This window comes from Dryobates pubescens, chromosome 3 (assembly GCF_014839835.1).
Source record: "Dryobates pubescens isolate bDryPub1 chromosome 3, bDryPub1.pri, whole genome shotgun sequence".
NCBI classification, from domain to species: Eukaryota; Metazoa; Chordata; class Aves; order Piciformes; family Picidae; genus Dryobates; species Dryobates pubescens.
This window is the reverse complement of record NC_071614.1, coordinates 32430035-32448163: the sequence shown is the minus strand read 5'-3', so window position 1 is coordinate 32448163 and position 18129 is coordinate 32430035. Positions and strand designations below refer to the sequence as shown.

The following is an 18129-nucleotide window of genomic DNA, read 5'->3' as shown; positions in this document are numbered from 1 at the left end:
CAAGAGCTGTTCTTCAGACCCTTCACCAGCTTTGTTGCCGCTCTCTGAACACACTCTAGCACCTCAGTGTCTTTCTTATAGTGAGGGCCTCAGAATAAACACAATACTCCAGGTATGGATTCATCATTGCTGAGCACAGGGGACAATCACTTCCCTGCTCCTGCTGGTCACATCGTTCCTGATACAGGCCAAGAACTGTTGTCCTTCTTAGCCACCCTGGCACATTGCTGGCTCACACTGAGTGGGCTGTTGATCAACACCCACAGGTTTTTGGCACTCTTTCCCAAGCTTGACATGAAAAATAACAGAAAAAAACAGTATTAAAGAAACACTTCAGAACTGTCAAAATACTGTTTCCTGGTTAGTGTGAGAAACAAGTAAATAATGGGAAGACGCTGGGTTTGAGTTTATGCAATCCTAACCACAGCTGTTTGATCATACTGTTAGTCCTCAGGTATTCAAATAGATTAAAACATAAGCTTTTAATGGTTAAAATACTAATCTCTTAGATTCATTAATTATCCTGGAGCAATGTATGACTTTAATCATCTGCAATTAACCCTGAGGCTTGTATTTTCTTTCAACAACTAAGTTGCCATTACATCTTTCTCCTTTTACTACATTTCCCTGCTGATTTTGCACACACTGAAAATAGTGAGTGTGTGAGAGAAACATCTTATTTTCCTGAGGCTCAGGATAGCACCTTCACCTCCTTGGATGTAAAGAGGAGTTCCATAGGAGCTCAAGGGGAACAGGACTAGTTGTAGCCTTGACAAAGAATATAGAAATGATGTAAGTGCAAAACGTCTGTGGTATTTTTCTTCAATGTTATTTGCTTCCTGTTACCTCACAGACAATAAGCTACTGCACTATGTGGCAGAAGTCCTGTATCAAATGGATTTTGGCATAATGTAGATACCAGTTGAATTCCCACAGCCTGTATAATCATGAGGACAAAAATGAAGAGCAGAATAAGATACAACAAGGAAATGGAATAAGGAATAACGTGAGGTCATTCTCCAAAGATATGAAATATGAAATTTAGTCCAACATGTGATGGGAAAGGACAAATAATAAGGGATGACAGGTTGTCAAAGGTTAGGGCATGCCAGCCATTAAATAAGTGACAGGTGCTTTTTGCAGCCCCTCTCCCTTCTCAAAGCGAAGAAAAAGGGAATAATGGAGAGAAATGTAAGCATTTCAAACACTGAAAGAGGCTCCCCAGAGAGGTGCTTGAATCCCCTTCCCTGGAGGTGTTTCAGAGACACAGAGATGTGGTGTTAAGGGACATGGTTTAGCACCAGACTTGTCAGAGTTAGATAATCGTTTGACTCAGTGATCTTAAAGGTCTTTTTCCAACCAAAATGATTCTATCATTCTTTGATTCTATTAATTGAAAAGAAAACTAAAACTACTTTAATGAAAACAGTAACAATAAAATGAACTATATACAAATATATACAAACCCAGTGTCAAACCTAATCCCCCAATGGCAATTAGTTATTGTCACCAGTGGTGGTGTGGCAGAAGTCTCAAACTGGACTCCGTGGTGGATGGGAACTAGATTCAGGGCCTGGATTCTGGAAGCTGGACCCAAGTACTCGTGGATCAAGATCATGGGCAGAATAGATAGAGTACTCCTCAGACACTGGCCATTGAAAAAGAAAGGTAAGGGAAAATAAAGAGAACCTTTACCCTCATAAGCCCCCATCTTTATAACAAACATGATGTACATGGAATGGAATCCCTTGTTGGTTAGTTTAGGGTCACCTGAACTGTGTGCTCCTTCCTGAAGGCGTGTCCTTTTCTCTGCACCCTCAATGTAGTACACAAGATTTATCAGTGACATTGGTCTGCACATCAATCCTTGGTACTGACTAGAAACTCTGAGCATTAGTACACTGCCTGTAAAAACATGCTATTAACTTCAGAAAGTGCAGTTATTTAGAAGAGACTGAGCTGAAAAGTAAATCACCTAACAGAATTAGCTCTGTTCTAACTCAAACCAAGATAGGTCTAATGTCTCCCTTCAGTAGTCACTTAAGAAAGAGGAAGTTTATTTAAAATGTTTTAGTAGCAGGATCATCCCTGAGAAGGTGGTGAGGCCAGAGGAGGCTTCAAGTGACTGGAGATGAGCAAGCATGATGAATATTTATGTAAAAGAAGGGAGTGAGCTACATACAAATTGTGACTGACCAGTCTGAGTGCCTTTTCTGAAAAAAAACACCATTAAAACAGTGTTTGGGAAATGGAGAAAATATCTATTTAATACCAGTCAAGGCAGATTTGTAAAGAACCCATTTGTTCAACCAGTCTGTGTATGGCAGGCAAGACGTGGAAATGATCTCTCCAGTCTAGATAGCATTGCTAAAGTGCAGATGGGATAAGTGTGCTTAGTTTAGGGGAAACACTTCAGAAAAGATGTAGACAATTCATCCATTTCTAGAAACTTCTAGACAACTTTGGACAAGAGAATGGATGGAGAAAATTGTAACAACCCTTCTACACACAAAAAAAGACTTCCGAAAAGAGGAAAAGAGCTGTTCTTCCTGTACACTGCAAAGGGACATTACAAAAGTAATCTTAAATTACAGAAATTACTTCCACTAATGTTTTTAAGTCCCAACTGACCGAATAGTTCTGGCTTATGTTCAGTGCAAAAAATTCTGTCTTCTTTCTCACTGCAAACTAGGTAAAAAACTGTTCTATAATAACTGATTTGTTTATACCAAATGCTCTCCAGTGTCGGAAGTCAATCTAGCAAAAATCATTATGTTACACCTCAAACAGTGAGTCACTGAGCTTCCTCTTTAGGAGGACAGATGAGACATGGTTCACAATAAACTACGAATTATCCCAGCGGATCATGAGTTTTGATTGTTGGAAATGCATGCTGGCAATCATTTAAAAACTTCCTTCCTCTGTACAGAGGCTCCTTCTGAATAATAAAGAGCGGTACAGAGCCAGATTCATCATGCTGTATTGCTCTTGGTAGAACATCTTCCTATGAGAGCTCCAACATCTGTGGAACAGCTCTTTTCTTTGAACCTGCACACAAGAGGGTAGAAGATGGCAGAAATTAGGGTGAGGTAGTGGGAATACAAAAGGTCTTGGCCTGCTTTCCACAGCATGTTCCTAAGACAGATCTGCAGAGCTGGGTGATGCTTCAGGGGCAGAATTCACAGTGCCCAGATTCAATGTGTGCTAAATGGGGACGTTTCCAGATCAATGTCAGGATAGTAACCACCAGTGGGGATGCTCTCAGCGTGGCTAAGAGCTGCCTGAAGGTCTCTTTGCTCTTCACTAAATGGTGGTTTTAGAGAGTCATGTAAAAAGCTAGCAGTTTCCTAAGGCTCCCCAGTCCCAAATAAAGATTGCCCCAGTCAGAAAAAGTGTTTTGGTTGCTATTAGTATATGTTTAAGGGCCCATAGGGCCCATAGGGCTTTACCTTAACAGACATGGAGGAGGAATCTCTACTGAGATTATCCAGCTAATTAGAGTATATGGTAAGGTAGGAATTCAGAAGTATTTTAGGAAAAGAAATGCAGCTGAATTATGAAGCTTTTCTCCTGGGCAAGAAGCATGGGCAATGAGGTCCTTACAAAAGTCAGGCATTACCTTCAGCTGTGTATGGGGAAACACAACGTCACAGTGTGTTACACAGCCAAAGAGAATCAGCCCTGCCACGGGTTGCCCAACTTCTAAATTCTAAGTAGCCCTTAGCCAAAACTTAGGCCCAGAGAAATTTAATCCAGACAAGTGTTTACTGTAAAACATGTGAGTAACCCTGGGATTCACTGGGGCTATGTTTCCACTGAAAACACTAGAAGCTCAGGGGCAGGCTGTGTACTTCAGATGTCTTCAGTGCCAGTGAGGATCTTCAATTTTTATACATTATCATTTTAACTGAGATTTCTCTGGCATGGAGCTCCAAGTAGTTAATTTTAGACTGTGCCACTGTGAAGAGCAACGTGCCTTCCTTATGAGGCATGTGTACTGTGCAGATATGGGGCAATTTACTGCTCTGGCCTCTTGCTGTATCACAATATTATTATCCCTTGGGCAGGAAATTATGTGGATTTATGACTTGCTTGAATTCTTTGTTTTTGTTATTTTTTTTTCCTGACAGACTATTTTTAGTGCAAAATTGTTCCAAATTATGTAAAGAACAGGAGAAGCTAAACTAAAACTGTGTCCAGAAATGCTGCTGTGTATGAAAGATGTTTCTGTAGACAACAAGAGCCAGTGATCTGTTTTGTTGCATAACCCTGAAGAAACCTCTAGAAAGCAATCTGTTGATTCTATTATCTTCAGACAGTTCCCAGTTCGACCCGCCCCGGTGTGAAGCGGTCTGGCTCCTCCACTGGCTGTCAACTTTAGCAGCTGCAAGATCAGATGCTTTGAAGTGAAACAGCCACTTTCAAGAAAAAACACCTCTCTATGTAAGGACACAAGCTACCTGACATGGTCTCTCCTCTTCCACTGCTTTTGAAAAAATATACAATATTCAAACCCTTAACACACTTGCAGGACTGCAAGTGTGACATTTTACATCTCCCTAGGCCATCTGCTTTCAGACACAGAGCCATGGTGTTTCTCAGAAATAGATTAACAAATTCACAACCTCTATTGAGTGGGTTGGGAAACAACAGAAGCATGGATGAGTGCTCTGCTGATAAAGTTTTAACACTGAGCTGTCAGAGGTACACTTACCTGACAGTTCTTGAAGCCTAATTATGGAGTACAACTTTGTTGCCAGCTGCCTGCTCCAAAGAGACAGCTGTGTTTCCTTCCCTTTAATAAAAGAGTGTTGTAATAATAGCTTGCAACTATAATTTTGTTTCAAAAACTAAGCTAACACTGGAGACGTGTTTATTCTCCAAGCAGACACCCTGTATTTGAGGTTCCATTTCTTTTGTTACTGATTTTAAACCAGTGCTGTGCAGTTGTGAATGCAAGTTGCTTCATCTGCTACAGAAAACATCCTCATTTATTAATGAATTATCAGAAGGGGAGTTCACAGAGAGAATTCAAAAGCAAAAGTTTGTGCTGGGAAATCACCTTGATTCCAAATTAAATTAGAGTCGTGTGATGTTCCCAGAAAGCCCCAAAGCCACTATGACCTGTGTAATGCTCATGGTCCTGCTGCTCCTGTCCCGCCAACCACCCTCCACTGTCTGTATCCATCCCTCCATGCTCCTGCTAACTCTGCAGCCAGGAACTTCCTGTTTCCTGTGGGACAATGATGCAGCAGCTGCAGTAGGGGCTGGGACATGCTGGCCTCCACTGATACTTTCTAATCCTTCCTATAGCACTGTAAATCGTAATCAAAGCCAAGATATACAGATTAGAGACATCCTTACTTAGTCTTCTTTTGTGAATGGCTTCAGCAGGATTTTGTCCCCTGTCAGTCATTGTTGCCCCAGGATCTTATGACAGTGATTGCTCATTTGGTGGAAGCCACCATCGCAAGTGACTGCTGGCAGGAGTCTGAATCACAGGCAGAGTCAGATTCAAGAGAAGCTGTTCTTCTCTGAGTATGAGAGAGCTGAGGAACATGCAGACAGGATGAGATATTTCCAGTTTTTACAGGCTGAAGTTATTTTTCCTTCCTTTTCTGAGGGAAGCATGGTGTCAAATTCCTTGTTTAGCAATTATAAAACGTAGGTAGTGTGCCACACGTTGTATTAATGGCTATCTGCACAAGAAGTAATACCACACCTTTGTGATGTAGCAGGATACTGCCTTACATCCACAATGGGTGACATTGTTTGAGTTTTGTGAAGTGATATTCCCTTCCTTCTCAATAATGCTGTGCTACAACTGTGACACTATTAAACTGGTGCACCAGTATGATTTGAGCTGCTGTGGGGCTGGTCTCTCTCCTTCATTAACCCATTGCAGATGACCTATCTTCTGAAGGGAATGCAGAACCAGAGCAGTCTGTGGGCTAGCAGAATGTGGGAAGTGTTAGAATAACCTCCTCTCTGCTACCACCCTGATACATTCAAGGTCAAACTGGGTGGGGCTTTCAGCAATCCAATCTATTTGAAGAGGTTCATGGTCATTGCAGGGAGCTTTAGATATTCCTTCCAACCCAAACCATTCTATGGTTCTTTATCAACCTAGTACAACCCTCTCCCTCCACCCTTCCTTTGCTCCTTCTCCTGCCTGGACCCCCACTGACCTCTTTTTGCACTATCAGTCTTGCCTGCTTCAGTATTTTGGTGAAGAGAGGCAAAAGGACAGCAGATGGAAAATGGGGGTGTATCTCCTCTCCTGTCCCTGGGCCTGCCTAGACCAGAAAGCCACTGCAAGTAATACAGCCCTAGTTCTGTTTTTTTCCTGCACTGAGGAAGCTTCAGATCCTATCACACAATGAAAGTACAAAGATGCTTCATTACTCCAAAAGCCAGGTAAGAACATCAAGCCAGTTTTTGCACAAAGTCTCTGAGAGGTCTTTCTGATAAATTCAGAGGCAGCAGTATCAAGTCTGTGTGAATGAGAGTTCCAGCTTCAAAGGCAGGCAAAGAAAGTGCACAGCAGGAGCTCATGGAATTGTTTACTCTGTGCTCTAAACATTTTTATACCTTTTGCTTGGATCTCATTTTTCTTTGAACCCCTAAACACACTCATTGAGGCCCAATCCTAAAATAAGTGGATGTTTTCTTACTAATTACAATGGAGATTTGATCAATTCTTTAATCTCTTGTTTCCCTCTTGAACACTATAATCAACCATTTTTTGCTCAGTTGGATATCAAATTGACCCAGGCAAATCAGCTTTATTTGAGAATGCTGTGCATTCTAAACTATAATTTTGCTGGGAATAAATCTGCTCATCCATAAAGGTGAATATAGCCCAGATCTAAGATGGAAAGTTAAACAGTTGTTACTTTGCTGTGAAAAAATTGGGTGAGGTGGACACTTACACCACTTTGATAGATACTAGAGATGCTACAGTCACAGGCTCTTCTGCCCTGGGACAAATCAACAGCACAACACAAGGTATGCTGGTGAATCTGATTAAGTGTCTTCAGAAAAAAAATCTGCTCAACAAAACATTTTGAAGATCTGAAAAAAGCCCACAACAAAACCACCCTTGACAATGTGAACTACTCACAGTCACTAGTTTGAGTTTCTCTTGGCCTGTTACTGTTGGCCTCAGTCCTCTCCTATCGGCAGTACTTTCTGTGAGCACACGAATAGCGTATGGTGACAGTCAGAGCTCTTCTATCTTGCAAAATAAAGGCCTCAAAAGTAATGGGAAGCCTGTGAATAAGTCCTCGTGATACTGGAAGGGAGACAGACACATTAGGTAATTTTCAGGAAGTGCTTTTGGCAGCTTTTGACTACAAATTCTATAAATATCTGTGGTAGAAAAAGCACAGCTACAAAAAAAAGCTTTGTCAGAAAAATGATACCCTGGTGTAGGGAAATAATGTTACTGGACTCTGCAAGAATCATCTAACCATAGAATCATAGAATGGTTTGGGTTGGAAGAGACATTACATCTAATTCCAACCCCCTGCCATGGGTAGGGATACCTCCTACTAGACCAGGCATCTTGTCCCATCCAACTTGCCTTTGAACACTCCACAGGCTGCAGCCTCCACAACTTCTTTGGGCAACCTGTTCCAGTGCCTCACCAGCCTCGTAGGGAAGAATTTCTTCCTAATGTCTAATCTCAATCTAACTTCTCCCAGTCTGAAGCCCTTGTCGTATCACATGCCTTTGTAGTAAGTCCCTCTCTAGCTATCCTGTAGGCTCCCTTCAAGTACTATATAGCTCCTATAATATCTGCCTGGAGCCTTCTCCAGGCTGAAGACCCCTAACTCTCTCAGCCCATCTTCAGAAGAGAGGTGTTTCAGCCCTCTGATCTGAGAAGGTGAACCCCACCCAGAAAGCTCTAAAAGGATAACAATCTGCAAATAGAGATCAAGCAGCTGGAGTCTGGTAGCAGAATAGGGAACCAGGGAAATGTATTAATGATAATGTTTGAGGCAAGCATCTGAAAGATGCTGGGTTTCCATTTAAGTTTTTCATACTTGGAGAATTTCTAAAGAAGGAGTGAGTGGGGGGGAAAAAAGGGATAAAAAAATAATAAAATAAAATATATACAAATTTAGATAAAATCATTATCAAACCAAACTGATGGCAATTAGTCACTGTCTCTACTGGTGCTGTGGCAGAAGTACCAGACTGGACTCAGCAGCAGACATGAACGAGCTTTACCACCTGAATTCTGGAATTCAGGAACTCATAGATTGGGATCAAAGGCAGAATGGACAGATCCCAGCCACTGAAGAAGGGGGAAGAGAAAAGGAACACTTGATCCTCATAATCCCTTTATATCAAATATGACAAAGATGGACTGAAACACCTTATTGGTCAGTTTAGGGTCACCTGAATTGTCCACACCTCCTTGCAGGTGTGGCTTTTTACTCTGCATACCACGTAAGATTTATCAGTGACCTTAGCCTGCACATCAGTCCTTGGGGCTAACTAGAAATTAGTTATCATTGCTAGAAGCAGACACTGTCTGCAAAAACATGCTGTTAACTTCAGAAAGTGAAGTTACTTAGAAGAGACTGAGCTGAAAAGTAAAATCAACTCAACAGAATTAGCTCTGTTCCAACTCAAAATAGGGCACTAAGACAATTAGTTACTGTATAAAAATGACATAATGACTCTTGTTTGTTTTCTGTCTCTGTCCCTGCAAACACAGCTTGGGAGCAGAGATGAGATCACTACATCTCATACATCATCATTTCTAATGGAAGTACAATGCTTTTATCACACGCAGCCATGACACTTTCTGCTACAGCTTTCTTCACGGATCTTGCAGAGCGAAACTCCAGAACTTTCTTCAGTTGAACACATTTGGGTGTCTGCTGGTTTTGGCAGAGGTGAAATTCAACCTGGTGCATATTTTATGTACTTTGTAATGATACCCAGCCCTTCATTGCAGAAGAGGCATTCTCTTGCCCTCCTATGACACTTCTTTGGGATTGCAGCTGGAAGATGTGTCACTGGGCCTACCCTTTGTTTCCTGACTAAGAACTAGACGCTTGTGACAGATGCTGGATTGGCAGCCCCATAGAAACAGATACTCCAGGACACCAGCTTGCACAAGTGGTGATAGTTCAAGTGTCTGGCTTTTGTATGGCACTTATTACGTTGATGCCTGACCACACAGGTTAATCAGCAGCTGTCAGGTAGCACTGTGAAAGCACTTTTTCTGGCCCAGGGTGGTAACTCACCTGGTTAATGTCATGGGATCACAGCCAAACAGCCAAAACCGGTACAAAATTTCAGTCCTTTATTTCAGTCTGTCGGGTTTTTTGGGGTTTTGTTTTTTCCCCTCTCAGGGAAGCAGAGATAGTTGACCTCCTTGGTAAGGGTCTGTGCCTCTATAATGAAAACATCTCTCCTGATAAACTGGAGAACCATATTTGTTGGTTTTGTGGCTACATCATGTTAGTGGTTACAGCAAATTATTCCTCTGATTTTTCTCCTGTGTCTTTTTGAACAAGTAACTTCTCACAGTTAGCTTAAATGAAGGTCCAGTGCAGGACCTCACATTTTGATCTACCTTCTTTCACACTAAAAGCCTTAAAAATAGGAGCACGATAGGCCAGTGTTTTATTACTTTCTTTCCAGTTCAAGACTTCCTCTTTAAGCAGCCGTGTCTAGGTCTTGTACCATTTTTGGGCATATGAAGCAATCTCCAAAAACTGAACTAAATCTGACTCTAGATTACCCAGAATGCACATGATTTAGTTTATAATGAAAACATTTTAATAACAGAACCAAAAGGCAAAAGGAATATTCTTCCAACTACTCTAACGATGGGATTCACTTTAGCAAACTTCTGTCATCAAAGTCTGAGCCACTTGTGGGGTTTCCCTCTGCAACCACCAGGAAGAAGATGGCACTTCTCCAAGGTCTTTATCACTTGCCTCTTAGGCACTTATTTTAGGATCTGATCAACTGTTTCCTATCAGTGCCTGCTTCTTCCATTCCACAGATTGTCAAATGAGTCCACACCAGCAGGGTAGCTGAAACATGCAGTTAAAATACTGCTGTTGCAGTCACCATGCTAGAGGAAAGGGATACCATCCAGAGTGACCTGGGCAGGCTTAAGAGGTGGGCCAATGCTAACCTCATGAAGTTCAGCAGAGTCAAATGAACATCCTGCACCTGGGTCAGGGCAAGCCCAAGCACAAATACAGGCTGTGTAGAGAATTCATAGTGAGCAGTCCTGAAGTGTGGTACTTGGGGTTGCTGGCTCATGAGAGACTCGATACAAGCTGGCAATACATGCTTGCAGCCCAGAAGGCCAGCTGAATCCTCACAGTGTGGCCAGCAGGTTGAGGGAGGGGATTCTCCCCCTCTATTCCCCTCATGAGACCCTACTTTGAGTATTGTGTTCAGCATTGGAGCCACTAACACAAGAAGGACACAGAACTGTTAGAGGAGGTCCAGAGGAGGGCCATAAGGATGATCAGAGGGCTGGTGCACCTCTCCTTTGAAGACAGGAAGAGAAAGCTAGGGCTGGTCAGCCTAAAGAAAAGAAACCTCTGGGGACATCCTATAGCAGCCTTTCAGTATTTGAAGGGGGCTGAAGTATAGTTGGAGAAGGATTTTTTACAAAGGCTTGTAGTGATAGCACTAGGGGTAATGACTTCAGACTAGAAGAAGCTAGATTGAGAGTAGACATTAGGCAGACATTCTTTCCCACGAGCGTGGTGAGGTACAGGTTGTCCAGAGAATTTTTGAAGCTTCCAAGCTTGCAAGCGTTCCGAGCTAGGTTGGATGGGACACTGAGACACCTGGTCTAATATAAAGTGGCTCTGCCCATGGCAGGGTGGTTGGAACTAGATGATCTTAAAGGTCCCTTCCAACCCAAACCATTCTACAGTTCTATGAAGTGCCTACTGTTTAGAAAAGTCTATAATACAATACTACTTCCCCTTACAATTAACAGATATACTAACTGAACTCTAGGTTGTGTTACCATAATCTGCAGATGCTCCTATACAGTGTATATCTCCTTTCAGCAAGATACTAAAGTTTACCCAAAGAAGCTGTTTATCTGCATTTTTAGTTCTGAAAGTTAAGTACATTTCAGCTGACAAAACCATTATGGATTACTGCAGAGAAAACATTCCCCAGATCAAGAAAGGACATACATTTCTCCTTCCTTGTCCCCAGACAGACCAAACCTTACCAATTTTGTGTGTTAAGAGTCACATTTGTGTTTGGATCTACTACATATAACATATTTTCAATTAGAAGGGTTAGCTCTTGTCTAAGTAAGGCACTTGTGCCTGTGAAGAAGAGCCTCCTGGCAGAGTTTTGGAGTCTTTTACTATATTTTGTTGTCATGCAGAGTAAGAATTTAGATATTTATCTACATTCCAGCAGGCTTGTATATTCTCTCCCTTGGGGCATTGATGCCTGCTGCCAACAATGTACATTAGGTTTTCTAGAGAGACAACAAGCTCAGCCTAACAACAGACTGGGCACCTCAGAAGCACCTGATTGCTTTGTATTTCCCTCCTAAGAAGCTAAAGTATGGGGCATTATTCATTTTAACAGAGCATATTCCTACAAAAACAGAAGATGAGTTTTGTGTTTCACTTACTGCCTGAATATGGAAATTTTGACTCTGTGCTTCCATTTTAACAGTTATCATAGGATCACAGAATGGTTTGGGATGGAAGGGACCTTAAAGATCATCTGGTTCCAACTACCTGACATGGGCAGGGACACCTCCTATTATATTGGGTTATCTTCGCACGAGAGGTCAACTCTAGTGATTCCACAATGTACAGACTGCCCCTTGGGAATGCTATTTCTAAACTCTAAAGTGGCTGAAAGCACTCACAAAAAGGCTGCCATTTTCAAGAAAATTAATGATAATTTTCCATTGTTTGAGAATGGAGAGAGAGGAGGCATTGTGTTAGGCTTAAAGCATGAAGCGATAGATGAAGTGTGCTTGCACTCTTTGTCTTGCCCTCTCTATTGAAGAGTGTGGCATTGATAGAAATGCAGTATTCAGTGCAGTCAGCACAGAAAAATGTAAGCATGCAGGTAGCTGCACATCCTTCTCTCCAAAAGGCTCCCAAGAGTCCCCTGTGGCAGATGACTACAGAGAATAATGTGTCTTCATGTCCTGGAGCTTCCAGTATGTATCTTTTGCTGTATTTGCATTTTAAAAAATGAAGAGAACTGTGGGAACACCAGCGATGAGCAGTGTGAGCAGTCTGGCAGTGCAGGCCTAGAGCCTGACATGGTGGTAGGCCATGCTCAGCAGAAGTGCAGAGCCAGCTAGCTGTGTACCAAACAGTGCTGTGCCTGCAGCATGTAACTAAAGCAAGGCACTGGTAGCTATAAACACAGCAAGTTATCTTGGGACAGCAGGACATGCACCTGCATCAACAAACCTTGTGTGTCATCAGTAGTTGGACCAATAATCTATAACAGTGTGATGTGTGGTCACTCACAGGGAACCAATGAGTCCATGCCAACAAGGCACTCCGAGTTTACATAAGTTGTAGAAGTTCCCTTGCTATGCACTTCTGCCTTTCCTATCCCTTCTTCTTCCATGCTATACTGTGTTATACTCTTACCATAGGCCTGCGCCATAGGCCTGTCATACTGGAACAATAAAGGATCGATACTTGATCATATTGGTCAGCTGTATTGACTCCAATCTCCATCGTTCCAAAGAGAACCAATAACAAAACCACAAACAAAACCCCAGAACAATCATACTCAAAACAGTTCCCTGAGTGCAAGTAATAAGTGCAGTTTCTGCATCCCATCCATCTTTTTGGTGATAAGAGTGGTTTTATTTGGAATTTTAAAATTTACAGTTAAATATAGCGTCACTGCAAGTCCAAAATGCTCTGAAGACTTAACAATTCCCTGCTGCTTTAAGAGTTTCCTGCTGGATTTGGAAGCTGAACTGACTGAGCAAAACCACCAGATGAGCCCTGGAACTAGCACAAGAGAGCACCACCAACAGAAGTTCATTGTTAAAGAGTGACACTGTCCAGTTGTGGGAGCAGTGACTCAGCTGCTTTTGGCATCACACTTAAAGCACAAAGGGGCTAAAAGGGACCAGCAATTACCACTTCAACACCATTATCTTACCAGCGGCACAGCAGTGCACCCTAATACATAACATGCATGCATGACAGTAATATGAGTATTCATAATGATGCAGTAAGTGCTTTCATAAAGCTTACTACCTTTCGAGGAGACTTTCTACCTCTAGATCACTGCAATCAGGACTACTTTGTTGTTACTTTACATTTTGTGTGAAGTTGTGTCTGTAGAGAAAAGGTTTCTTATCCCTCTCTTGGAGCATGGGTGAAAACTGCTACAACAACAAGCAGTTTTCCTGTTACTTTTATTTTGGTGAGACAAAATGGCTGAAGGCCACAGCTGTTGATTTATTCAGATGCTGAAGGAAACAATTAGCCTATCCAACCCTGAAGATGAGATTTCTTTGTGCTAGATGTTAATATAAGGAAATCCCAAACAGGGGCTGCCAAAGGGACTCAATACAAATGCAAAATGCCAAATGTACCTAAAAAGGAAGGAGAAAGCTGGTTTTTATTAGAGGGAAAAAAAATATGCCAGTGAAAAGCCCAGTTTGCTTTTATATTCTCTGATTCTTCTTAAGTACAGTGTGATTACTACAACCAAACTGTGGAGCTGAACATTCTCTTGTATTAAGTCAAACAGATGCTCTTTGAAAGTAGAGATAACACTTTCACATATGGCTATACTTTAATGACTATGTGTCATAATGAAATGGTCTTTATCAGCATAAGATTGTCTACAAACTCCCTGCTGTTTGCAGCTTTATATTAATTAGTGGAAATGGCCTAGTATCAATGAATTGAATCATAGAATCATTGAATTGTTTTATTGTCAAAGATCTTTAAGATCATTGAATCCAACCATTATCTAACTCTACCAAATCTGGTGCTAACCATGTCCCTTAGCACCACATCTATCAATATGTCTAACACCTCCCAGGATGGGGATTCAACCACCTCCCTGGGGAGCCTATTCCAGTGTTTGATAAGCCTTTCAGTGAAGAAGTTTCTTCTAATATCCAATCTAAACCTCCCCTGGTGCAGCCAAAGTTGACCACTCTTATGAAGACAACTGGAGACTATTTCTTCTCGTCCTATCACTGGTTACTAGGGAGAACAGTCCAACACCTACCTTGCTACAAGCTCCTTTTAGGTAGTTGTGGTGAACAAGAAGGTCTTCCCTGAGCCTCCTTTCCTCCAGACTGAACAACCCCAGTTCCCTTAGTGGCTCCTCACAAGAGCTGTTCTCCAGACCCTTCACCAACTTTGTTGCCCTTCTCTGGACCTCCTCCAGCTCCTCAATGTCTTTCATATAGGGATGGCCTCAAAACCAAACACAGTACTCCAGGAGTGGATTCGCAAGTATAGGGAGACAATCACTTCCCTGGTCCTCCTTGTCACACTCTTCCTATCATAGAATCATAGACTCAAGAAGGATGGAAAAGACCTCAAAGATCATCAGGTCCAACCTGATACAGTCCAGGATGCTGTTGACCTTCTTGGACATGGGTAAGACAGGAAATTGTACAGGGCTGCAGACACTGTATTCATCAGCAGCACATCCAGTCATCCATAGAGCAAAGACTTTTTGGACTTTGCAGCCACAGGAACTCCCTTAAGAACAATCCCATTTTTCTCTGACTGGTACTGAAATGGAGATGGAGGCTAAAGGACAGGATGGGTACGATGCTGGTGCAATATCACCATCACCAGGGCAGCTGGGTTCTGAGTAAAATTTGGGGTTTGTACACAGACTTCTAAGAAGCTGTGAACCAGCCCTGGCTGTAGTTATCAAGATATGCAAAAAGAAAACTTTAGAAAACCAGTGTGTTGCTAATCTGCAACATAAGTACAGAGAAACAGTGCTTTTGTTCTCCAGCATGTTCTAGACTGAAGAGGATGACAAAGGTTGCTTTGCCGTGAGTATTCATTAAGGGCTGATCCAAAGGTAGTAACTGTGTTTAAATAAACTGGAATGAGCTTTTGCCCTAGTTCAGACAAGCTTCCTCAACTAAGACTATATGGAGCTCCTTTGACAGTCTGTAAAGATAGACACTCTTATTATTTTCTTTTCTCTTGTTCATACATAATCAGGCTTGTGGCAATGTTTACAAAGGTAAAATTTGCTACATCAGATCAAGTATATTATTTCTTGTGTCCTTTATATATATATATATATATTTAAAGAAAACAAAGAGAACAGATGAGGATAATTCATCCTCAGGGAGTTTTTTCTTGAATTTTTGTTTGGATTGTCTTGAAACTCTCAGGATGATGTTTCCTTTCTGTTCCAAATTTCCTTTTGCTAGTAATTATTGTAAATCTGGGGTGCAGGGAGGCTGTAGTTTTATATAAAAATAGATTCTCCTTTTAAGGGGGGCATCATGGGTCCACTTATCAGCACTAAATGCTATACCAGTTTCAAAGAAACTCTATCACATGTCTATTTCCACTTCTGCTGTTGGAAGAAATGGAAAGAGTTTGCCTCAAAGTACAGTGAAGATAAAATATCATACCACAACTGTTTACACTCTCAGACTTCACATTTTGTCTTCAAATGTCTTCTGACTCATTTGCTGTTTATATGCCATAAGAGATCCTAAGCAAAAACTGACTCCTGGAAATACTTGACATTCTTTTTCAGGCTAATTTTGTCCTGAGCGTGGCTGAAATGTCTCATTCTAAACCACTCATAAAAGGATGTCTGCAGCAGGGAAGACAGGGTTATTTTCATTTCAAAGTGCCCTGCTGTGTTATACTCCCTGACTTTCATGAAACCCAGACCATGTTTACTTGCCCTTTTGGCCTCAGGGTCATTGGTTTTTCTTTAAATCGGTCTAGTTCTAAGTAGTCCTCTCCACTCATTCCCAAGTTTCCCACAAACCCCTAAACAGTAGCAGTCTGATAGCGCTGAGCACTTTCCTCCATTGTCAAGAATATCTTAAATCTTACTCCTACCCTACAGACTCTCCAAAGGCAATGCACAAGCTCACAAATACGCATACGAGGTCTGCAGCCTCAAGGATGGGGACTACCCCACTCTGCCCCCCAGGCCTCCCTGCATGCTCCCTTCCTTGAGACAGCAGGAATGGCCCCGGCAGGCAGAACGCACCCCAGATCTGAAGACTTCTCTGCCTTGAGGGTGGCTAGGGAAGTGGGCAAGTCCGCCGATGCATGGGGCAGCCCAAGGGCCTCTGTGGGCCGGCGTGTTGCTGTGAAGGGCTGCAAAGCCGTGGGGCAGCCCCCTCCCGCAGGGAAACGGTGGGTGCGGGACCTGAGGGCTCTTATCCCCTGTGGGAATGAGACTGAGAGTGTCCCCTCAGGTGGGCCTGAGAAGAAATGACATCGGGGCTGGTGGTAGGCTCCACAGTGAACTAAATCGGGGAGCGAAGAAGCGTAAAGGCCGTGCGACACCCCGCTCAAACCACCGGCTGAGTGGAACCACCGGCTGAGTGGAACCCACGGCCGCTACCCGCAGCCGGTGAAAGAGGCGGTACCGCGGGGCGGAGCAGTGGCACTGACGTCACCCCGCCTGGTAACCACGGCACGGCGTGGGGGCGCCACGCGCGGCTCTCGCGGGATTTAGCGACCCCCGCCGCGGGCGTGGTGGGGGTGGTGTCCCCGGTGTCCGAACTCGCCTGAGGCGGGGCGCGGTGTGGTGCGGCACGGCAGCGAGTGACGGGTCGGGTCTGCTAGCCGCTTCTTTCCCGGGCCGCCGGCGGCTCGGAGCTGCCCCTTTCATTCTCGCAGGGGCGCGGATGGAGCCATCGTGCCCTGCCTGAGCGCTTCGGCGGGACCGGGAGCCGCTCCGCCGAGTCCGGGCGGGCAGGCGCAGCATGGGTAAGCGCGGCGGGGAAGGCTACTGCGGCAGGAGGCGGCAAGACTAGCACCCTCTTCCCGCTCCTGTGGGGTCCCCTCCGCCGCTCTTTGTCTGAGGCGGGGAAGGCGAGGATCTCGGGTGCACGGGAAGCGCCTCTTTAGGACAGCCCGCGGAGTGCCCCGGGGAGGGAGCGCTGCCGGTACCTGGTTCCTCCGCAGAAGATGGGGGCCAGGAGAGGGTCCGGAGACGCTGCTACGGGTGTCGGGGATAGGCGGGCGGGAGCTGGCGGCGGCAGGTGCCCGCAGGTGCTTGGGTAAACGTTGCCGCCGTGGCGGAACGAGGAGCGGCGGCGGGGTTGGGAGAGGCCGGGGCCGCTTCTTTCTGCCCAGCCTGGCCCAAGGGACAGCGGCGGGGGCCCGAAGCGGGAGAAAGCGAGTGGCAGCTCCGGCGGTTGCGTGGTTTTTGGTGGGAGAAGGCTGTTTACAGCCGTATAGCGAACACTGATCCAGGGCTTATTGGAGAGAGCCTGGCTGGCGTGGCTCGATGAAGGGTAAAAGTTTTCCTGATTAAATCCAGCCCTTTTGCCTCTTTTTCACCCAGCTTATTTCGAGCTGCGGTTTCGCTCATTTCTCTGCCAAGGTATTGGCTCACAAAAAACAAGATGTACAACGATTCAGAGTATTCTTACTTTCTTGGTGTGACAGTTCAGGTTTACTCTTGAAACGGTCAGTTGTACTGCTATTTGATGTAGGAGCGCCTGCATAGGGAAGTATGAAAGAGTCACTCCAGAGCCCTCTTTCCTTACTGCATTCCTCCACAGATCCAAAAAGGTCTTTTGACCACTTTGTCTGTTACCTCTACTCCTAGGCATCCCTTGCAATGCTGTACTGTCTGGAGGGATATTCTCAAGACTGAGTGTGGCAATGGTTGTCGTCTGTTGTATGAAAAAGTGTGTGTCTGCTTATGCTGCTGTGTGCTGCCTTTGAGTGTGATTTGAGCTTTTTAAGTGAATTGATGCCAGGGGTTTGGATAGCTTTGCCTCCTCCCCACCTTGTGCAAAAAAGTAGTGAGGAAGTGCATGGTGTGCAGACCAGACATGCAGTTATTGAAGCGAAGCATGTTCCTCCTGAGTTGTGTTCCTCCTGCTTATAAGTGCTTTCAATATTTGCATCTTAGTCAAAGTTGTCTTAC

At 43.8% G+C, this 18129-nt stretch overlaps 1 protein-coding gene across 2 annotated transcripts in view; it reads left to right on the top strand.

Annotated features, from left to right (window-relative positions):
- Positions 1-16791: 16791 nt before the first annotated feature.
- Positions 16792-18129, top strand: part of CD2AP (CD2 associated protein) — an 84667-nt gene continuing 83329 nt past the window's right edge. For both annotated transcript variants that reach the window (XM_054179917.1, XM_054179916.1), the window contains exon 1: positions 16792-16958. Coding sequence is in view for 1 of the 2 variants with exons in the window: in XM_054179916.1 (XP_054035891.1) it covers positions 16955-16958 (4 nt within the window). In the remaining variant the exon portion in view is untranslated. The remainder of the gene's footprint in view (positions 16959-18129) is intronic.